This window comes from Vigna radiata, chromosome 1, assembly GCF_000741045.1.
Source record: "Vigna radiata var. radiata cultivar VC1973A chromosome 1, Vradiata_ver6, whole genome shotgun sequence".
Classification (NCBI taxonomy): domain Eukaryota; kingdom Viridiplantae; phylum Streptophyta; class Magnoliopsida; order Fabales; family Fabaceae; genus Vigna; species Vigna radiata.
The window spans coordinates 12962064-12971539 of record NC_028351.1 but is presented as its reverse complement, the minus strand read 5'-3'; the positions used below and the strand labels follow the sequence as shown (position 1 = coordinate 12971539).

The following is a 9476-nucleotide window of genomic DNA, read 5'->3' as shown; positions in this document are numbered from 1 at the left end:
TTATTATTAATTATATAATAATTTTAGATTAATTACACATAAATAATATTAAAATAGTGTTAAAGGATGTTTATTCGAAAGAAAATAGTAGGTTTCTCATTAGGAAAGTGCAAGGAAGGGATGACGTATGTGCAGTTAGAATTTATGTGGCGTGTCTTGTCGTATTGTGATGGAAAGAGAAATTATAAGGAACTTGACGCGGTTAAGGAATTATTATGATTTATGATATCGAGGAAAGGATATACAACTAGAAGCTCTTTTTCTTCCCTAAATTATAAGTATTAAATTGCCTTACTTGTTAGTCTATCTTTTCTATTTTGAAAATGGCTTGTCTTTCGATGTAAAGGATAAATTTCAAGAATAACAATGAGTGGATTTAGAGAAAATAAAGACAAAAATGAGATTATATAGATCAATGTTGTATTTTTTTCAATTAAAAATATTTTAAAATCTACTCAAATTCATTAGACTTCATCTTCAAGTAATATTACTGACTTGCAACAATTTGGAAGAGAAAGAAAAGAAAAGAAAAAGTTGTGAATATTATTACTCTTCTCCACATAGCAGAGATTTAGAAAGTAAGTTATTAATTAACATATACAATTATTTTTTTATCATTGCCTTAATTTTATTTTATTTTTATTGTTTATATGCGAAGATTTAGATATTCTTTTTCATAACTTATTTTATTTCTTTTTGAGGATGTTCAAAATTTTATACATACTCCTTTAAGTTATATTCATAATAAAACTATTAATCACAATAATAATTAATTTATAATAACTTATATTTTATTACAATATAATATTTAATTAAATTATTTTCAAGAAATCACATTAATTTTATTAACAAATTATTATAATAATTACATTTTTAAAATTTAAAAAATAATCATTAACTAAATATATATTTTTATACTATTTAATAATAAAGACGAGATTTTAATTTTATATATTAAATTTATTAAAATATCTTTTTATGTTTCACATCCATTAAATAATTTATAAATTTTTGTAAACTATACAAAATTTTCTATTTTTATCTTTAAATCACTTAAAATGAATAACTTTAAAGTTATTCATTGGGTCACTATTTAAAGTTACAAAATCTTTCTATTTTCTATTTTTATCTATAAATTTTATCTTTTATTATTTCTCAAATTTCTTCTGTCACTCTTTATCAAATTATCTATTTATCTTAACATACCTTAAAGGAAAGATGATGAAAAAAAAAAAACAGACTTGAAGTCACTTTTTGGTCCTAATTTTTGTTTACTTTGTTCAATATGAGATTAATTTTCTTCAACTGTTCAATGTGATTCCAAGTTTGATAATTTATGTTCAATTTGATCTTTTTTTCATGACACTGTCTAAATTGTTAACGACATACTGCACACATTAATAGTGTTTGAATGAGTTGCTCTATTTTTGCTTCGTGGTTTGTCTAACATAGTGTGAGTTTAAATCTGACCAATAGAACATTGCTACATGGTATTTATTCACCACATACAAATTTTACCAATGTGATGCTTCCACATCATCATCTTCAGTCTCCCAACACATTAGAAACCCTTGCCACCACTGTTAATTTGTTAGCTTGTTTGTCAATTCATTTGGATATTCAAAGTCATTCTTTTAGTATGGAAACAAGCTTATGCACATGAGTTAGCTTGTTTGACCATCTATAAACAACTTAGGGATAACCAAAGTCATACTTATAGTTTGATTGTTTACTTGGGAAATATTCTTTTGATCTTCTTTGAGCATTACATCTTTAATTTAAAATTGTTTAATGGTATTTGCATATTGGTATTTGATCTTGGAGGGAGACCTCCAAATATTTGATAATAAGAGATTGGCCTCTTCAAGGATTTAAATCACATTTTAGTAGAATTTTTATTTTGGATTATTCTAATTTTGTGTCTTTGATTTATGTTTTTTTTTTACGAAGATCATCTAGAATTCGAGTCGAATTCTCCCTAAACAAGGGAGAATGATAAAGAATTTTCAAGTGGTATGAATTTAAGGACAAATCCTCTTCAAGAAGGAGGATGTGATAGAAGACTATCTCCTAAAACATATATGAGAAGAACTTGAAGAAGAACATTTCTAATTCAAAGGATATATGACAAGGTCAAATATCAAAATACATCCCCTTGAATTTTATAATGTTCCATGAAGAAAAGAATTTAAAGAATGTGAAGATCATGAGCACAATTCAAGAATAATTTAGGAAATTAAATAAATTGTAATTTTATTTTAATTGCAAACAATTTGTTTCTGTTTTTAATTTTTGAATTATTTTTGGGCTCAATATCTTTAGGCTTTCTTTTGGGGTTTCTTAGGTGCCTTAAACATTTGTTCCTATATATAGGGGTACCAAGTATATATGTAGACACTTTTGAGTCATAATATATGTATTTGCATTTTTTAAAGAGGATTCTCTTGGTTATTGGATTATAACTTTGATTCTTATCAAAGATTAACATCTTTGTGACGAATCTTCGCTTGACTTATCAATCTACTAGATTGTGGCGTCCCCATCTTTGTCTTATTCTGCGTTTTTCTTTGATTTATTTTTCTGTGTCCCTTGAGGATTCAAATTCAGAAAAGATCATACTTTTTCCTGGCCAAGATCGTATCAGCTTTAGGATAGTAGCGCTAATGTTACTTTTCCAGGATGGATAGTGCTAAGCGCCAAAATGTTGGCATTAAATGCCCTATGTGCTATATTGGTTTGTGTTCTCTGTTCTCTTGTTCTTGTTGGGTTTCTAGTTATATTTAGTTTTTTTTATGCTTGTTTGGTAGTATTTATTGATTTGTATGATAATGTTTACATGAGACTATGTATATGGTTAAGTATTATGAAAACATATGGTAGACATGTATGATGATATTCAAATGAAATAGAAAGTGTGGATTTAAATATGATGTGAAAAAGGAATTCCATGGAGGAATATCCTAGTGTGGTTATGTTGTGTAATGCATTGAGTAGGGGCTCCGAGATTAAGGCATGATTCTGATAGTGTCAATAACCTCAATCTAAAGTAGAGATGGATGGTTATGTCGTGGAGAGTAGCAAGAGGTACTTAATCTGATGGTCATTTATTGGCCATAGATATTCGACGAATTAACCTTGGTGTATGAAATTGTTGTGGTGGTTGTGGTTATTATTCTAAGCAAGTTGTTCCACCATATACGGGTGTAGGTCTCCCATGAGTCTGACATCGATACATATATCCAAATAGTTAGAGTTTAAGGTTGGTGGGATTACTTATGTATTGTTTGATTTATATTATGGATGTGTTGTTATTGTTTTAAATGGTATGTATATTCTTTGGTACTTTAGCTTGCTCTTGCTTTTGTGTTGTCTGTCTATGTGTTTATTTTCTCTTTTGCAATAATCACATTAATGGTGTGAGCTTAGGGGAATGTCAATGGTGAGCAAGTGCTAGGAAGCAGTGAAGCTAAAGCGTAAAATAGGAAGTTTGGTGTCAATTTTCCTTTGGTTCAAGTAAAGGTTTTTGTTTAAGTATTAAATTTTTGGGATGTTACAATTTTACTATTAAAAAGTCTTAGTATAAATATAAATTAGTTAAATAAAGTTTAATTTTACAAAAGTTATTATTTCTCTATAAAGAAAGAATCTCTTCACCTTTATCTTTTCCTTATGGTATCTAACTTTTTATCTATTTGTTTGAAGATGATCGAGACTGTTGCAGAACTCCTTTTATTGAAGTCAATTGGATTGAACGAAATTGACTTGAGTAGTCTTCTGAAAACGCTACACCCATTCACTTGTAAAAGACAAGTACCAAAAGGAAGAAGGAAGAGTTGTAAAAGACAAGTACCAAAAGGAGGAAGAAAGAGTGGTTGTTGAAGGGAAGGTTCAAGGAGCTCGTCGAATTTAAGTATTTTTACAATGTACCTCTTTGACTATGGAAGTACAAATTTTAATATAACTTATACTTTATTTTAAATTATTTTTATGAATAGTGTCAAAATAATAATCTTTCATTTTTATCAGTTGAAATGTTTTTTTATCTATAAAACTCATGTCATACTTCATTATCTTTCATAAATTTTCACCTCAAATTCTTTTATTTCTTTCTATATTTTCCCTAATTTAAACAATTTCACTTTATTTTTATTTTTTCTTAAGTCTACTGTACCAAATCTTGAAAAACAATTATTCCTTAATTTCTAAATTAAAGCGATGATGAATTTATCAAATTATTAAATTTTCACTTTTCCGTCTCCATGAGAACCATAAGAGAGGTAGATACTCATAAAAATTGTGCTACTTTGCATAACGAAATATAATTAATTATTTAATATAATATAATAATAAAATATATTATATTTTACTATAATACTATATGTAGTTAGATATGTCAGTTTATGATTGGGTATATGTTGTTAGAGAGGTCAACTTGTGATAGGATATAGGTAGTCACCATGCAAATTGGACCTATTTTAGTGCAAGTACTTAGAACGCAATCAGTTGTGTTCTAGGCCATATCATCTTAGGACAAGACCAATGTTGATGTGGTTCAGGAATACTCCATCATATACTTTAGAACAGTTAAATATACATATCTTAAAATTATTTATACAAATATAATAGTAATTATATTATTTTTTGATAAAAAAATTAAAAACAAAAAAAAAAGTTTGTACATACGCTTAGCCTGGTATGTTTACATATGCAAGAACACTAGATCTTTGATCTTGTCCAATTTAACGTTTTTTTCTTTTAAAAATGGGGTAGTTTACCCTGTTATTTTAAAAAATGAGATAGTTGACTTAAAATTTACAAGGATAAATTGTATGAAGTCCTAATAACTTTCAAATTGAAGTCATCATGAGTGAGAACAACTTCTTCAGAAAATTCAAAAATGGTGAAGTCATTATGAGTCCTATCGATTTCTTTGTAAATTTTTTTAACCAAAGTCATTATGAGTGTAACAACTTTAAATTTATATTTTTTAATTGAACTAAATTTGTCCTCACTCATGATGCCTTCAGTTTTGCTTAGTTTTTCGAACTAAAGTTATGGTCAATGATAAAATGTTCAAATAGTCCGATCAGATGAGATATTATTAGAAAGCTATTCATGGTCGGATGTCATGTCGACATTTCAATGTTACTTAACTGTTTTATCGATTTATCCTTCATACTCAACCTTCTTGTTGAATTTTCCATGATTATCTTTCTAATAGCATTTCATTTGATCGATCTATCTAAACATCTTATTACTAACCACCACTTTAATTTAAAAAGTTATGCACAATTTAAATTGTGATAAGTGAAGATAACTTTAATTCAATTGAAATATAAATTTAAATTCGTTACCACTCATAATAATCTCATAATGGTTAAAAAATTTACAAAAAAGTTGATAAGACTTTTTGAGGACTTTACCTTTTCTAAATTTTTAAAAGTCATCTTCACTTACGATAACTTTAATTTAAAAGTCACTAAAACTCTATATGACTTACCCTTATACCACAAATTTTAAGTCAACTTTTCCATTTTTATAAATAACACAGTAAACTACTCCATTTTTTAAATAAATAAAAAACAATTTAATTATACTTTCTTGTTTGGATCAATATATAATAAAAGATACGAGTAATATTAAGAACTATCGATAATTTTAATCATTAAATAAATATCTATTTTTGAGATGTTTTTATTAATAAATAATTATTTTTTAAATTACTAAATCCGATTAGGATATGTTAGGTCGATACTCAATAAAAAATAAATAGATTGAATGGGATCCAATTAAATTTAATTAAATAAAAAATTAGAAGACTTTTCCACGAATAATTTATTTTGGGTTGCTAGCAAAATTTCCACATGCAATATGATTCGTGTGTGTTCGTAACATGCGTCTATCTGGTTCAAATTGTCCAACACATAAATCTGCACTTATGTGAGGTAATGTTTTCTTCTTTTTTTCATCTGAATTTGGTATGTTCCCATTGAGAAACTTCCATTTTGCTTCTTGACATGGTCACATTCACTCATCTTTCTTCCCAAGTTTCGCTTCCTTTCAATCAATCATTCAATACTCTTTACTCACACCCTTCCACCATTCATCACAAATTCAGAATCATTGATCCTCTCTAACATCATCATCAACACACCAAGATAAACATTGCACCTCAACTTGCACCAAAAGCCAGTTCACAAAATCAATAAACTATGGTCAACTATCCCCAAAAATACAAAATCCAAACCCCACTTTCCTACTCATAACACTTTAATAATTAACCAGGTTGTTGATAGAGTAGCCGCCAATAATGAAAACACACCAATTCTAAGGAACAAGTGCATTCACCTCATGCTCTCCAAAACCCATATATACATCACACCATTCAAGCATTCATCATCACCACAACACAACCAAACACCACTTCCAACATCTTCAGAAGCAGCAATGGTCAAGCAACACAAAACTCATTTCATTTTCCCTGAGACACAATCCACTGTTCTTCCTGATCCCTCTCAATTCTTCTCCTCAACCCTTCTCTCAAAACCACTCCCCACAAACTCTTTCTTCCAAAACTTTGTGCTAAAAAATGGTGACCAACCTGAATACATTCACCCTTACCTCATCAAATCCTCTGGCTCTTCCCTCTCTCTCTCATACCCTTCTCGCCAAGTCACTTCTGCTGTCATATACCAAGTCTTCAATGCTGATCTAACCATCTCATCCAAGCAAGGTTCAACTGGGAAACACCTTATCTCCTCTTACAGTGATCTCAGTGTCACTTTGGATATCCCTTCTTCCAATCTTAGCTTCCTCCTTGTTAGGGGAAGCCCCTTTTTGACTGTTTCTGTCACCCAACCAACCCCTCTTTCCATCACCACCATCCACGCCATTCTTTCATTCTCTTCAAACAATACTCGCACCAAGTACACCTTTCAGTTCAACAATGGTCAAACATGGATCCTTTATGCTTCCTCTCCCATCAGTTTGAGCCACACTCTTTCTGAAATCACTTCTGATGCATTTTCTGGCATAGTCCGAATAGCCTTGCTGCCTGATTCTGATTCAAAACACGAGGCGGTTCTTGACAAGTTCAGTTCTTGTTACCCCGTGTCAGGTGAAGCTATATTCAGAGAACCCTTTTGTGTGGAGTATAAGTGGGAGAAGAAAGGGTCAGGGGATTTGCTACTCTTGGCTCACCCTCTCCATGTTCAGCTTCTGTCTAATGCAGACAATGATGTCACTGTTCTTGAAGATTTTAAGTATGGAAGCATTGATGGGGATGTTGTTGGTGTTGTCGGGAATTCATGGGTGTTGCAAACAGATCCCGTGTTTGTAACATGGCAATCAACCAATGGAGTCAAAGAAGAATCCCGTGATGAAGTTGTTTCAGCCCTTTCTAATGATGTTGACGGCCTAAATTCGTCATCAATAACAGAAACCAGGTCCTATTTTTATGGGAAGTTGGTTGCAAGGGCTGCAAGGTTGGCACTGATTGCTGAGGAGTTGCGCTACCCTGATGTGATTCCAAAGGTTATAAAGTTTTTGAAGGAAACCATTGAGCCATGGTTGGAGGGAACTTTCAAAGGGAATGGATTTCTGCATGATAAGAAATGGGGTGGCATTATTACACAACAAGGGTCCAATGATGGGGGTGGTGATTTTGGATTTGGTATATACAATGATCATCACTACCATTTGGGGTACTTCCTTTATGGAATTGCAGTACTCACTAAGTTTGATCAAGCCTGGGGTAGAAAGTACAAGCCTGAAGCCTATTCCCTTGTGCAAGACTTCATGAACTTGGACACAAAACTAAACTCCAATTACACACGTTTGAGGTGTTTTGACCCTTATGTTCTTCACTCTTGGGCTGGGGGGTTAACTGAGTTCACAGATGGGAGGAACCAAGAGAGCACAAGTGAGGCTGTGTGTGCATATTACTCTGCAGCTTTGATGGGTCTGGCATATGGTGATGCTCATCTTGTTTCCCTTGGATCAACACTGACAGCATTGGAAATTCTGGGGACTAAAATGTGGTGGCATGTGGAAGAGAAAGGGACTTTGTATGAGGAAGAGTTCACGCAAGAGAACAGGATCATGGGAGTTCTGTGGTCTAACAAGAGGGACACTGGACTATGGTTTGCTCCTGCAGAGTGGAAAGAGTGTAGGCTTGGCATTCAGCTCTTGCCATTGGTGCCTATTTCTGAAGCCATTTTCTCCAATGCTGAGTTTGTGAAGCAGCTTGTGGAGTGGACTTTACCTGCTTTGAATAGGGATGGTGTTGGTGAAGGATGGAAGGGATTTGTGTATGCCCTTGAAGGGATTTATGACAATGAAAGTGCATTGCAGAAGATAAGAAACCTTACAGGTTTTGATGGTGGAAACTCTTTGACTAATCTCTTGTGGTGGATTCACAGCAGAGGATGAATAAGAAGGATCAACATGAACATGAACATGAACATTGAACATTGAACATGAAACACTGCTGGTTTAGCTATTGTTATCATTACTACTATTAAGTTTTAAAATACCAATAAGTCGATGATTTCTATGTCATGAAAAAGAAACATATAATGAAGTTACAACAATATCATACTTTATCACAGCAGGTCGGCTTCTTACAAGTCATTACTATATGAATGATAATATATTTAATTATCAGTGTTGCTTTCATTTTGGTTCAACAATTCATTGTGGTTGACAATAAAGGGATGAATTAAAATTTAAATTATATTATTGAATTTCAATGTTAAGTATTGTAATTTGACATACAAAATATATAAATTATAATACATGCGATTGTATTATTATATAAAATAGGTTGATAAGTCTATCGATTGAGCTGATTAGTTTTATTCATGTCACTTGTCGTATAGGTTAAACTAAAACCAATTCCACTCAATTTACTCATAATTACTTTTTACACATTTAACTTATTTTTACAACTCTAAATCTTACATAGACTTTATTGAATTTATATCAAATTGCAGCCTTTCACTTCTTTCTAAAAATGATAAAAAAAAGGTTTATATACATACATATATATATATATATATATATATATATATATATATATATATATATATATATATATATAGTAATAATAATAATAATAATAACAGATCTCACATATCTTAGACTCACTTTTTGCATCATTACTTTATAGACTCTACATCTTGAGTCTCAACTATTTTGAATCAGAATGTAAAGTCAACTAAAAACAATTATAAACAACAAATATGGAAACTTCTTTGAAGTTGATTACAATTTTTTTTTCTGGCTTGTAATTATAATAGTAATGATGATGATAAATAAATAAAAAATTAATTTCTTGACAGTCGGGAAATAGCAATCCAATAACAGCTCTGATCTTAATGCGAGTTTCAGTCAAGGAAATTACGCTAAAAATTGTATTTTATACAGAAAGTTTCATGAAAAAAGAAAGTAAATTTATTTAAAGTTTATAAAAGTCA

The 9476-nt window shown here is 30.8% G+C and overlaps 1 protein-coding gene across 1 annotated transcript; it reads left to right on the top strand.

Annotated features, from left to right (window-relative positions):
* The first annotated feature begins 5896 nt into the window (after positions 1-5896).
* On the top strand, positions 5897-8744 carry LOC106775121 (probable endo-1,3(4)-beta-glucanase ARB_01444). The gene has a single exon (XM_022785165.1). The coding sequence runs from the start codon at positions 6352-6354 to the stop codon at positions 8428-8430; it is 2079 nt and encodes a 692-aa protein (XP_022640886.1). The 5' UTR covers positions 5897-6351; the 3' UTR covers positions 8431-8744.
* The last annotated feature ends 732 nt before the right edge of the window (positions 8745-9476 follow it).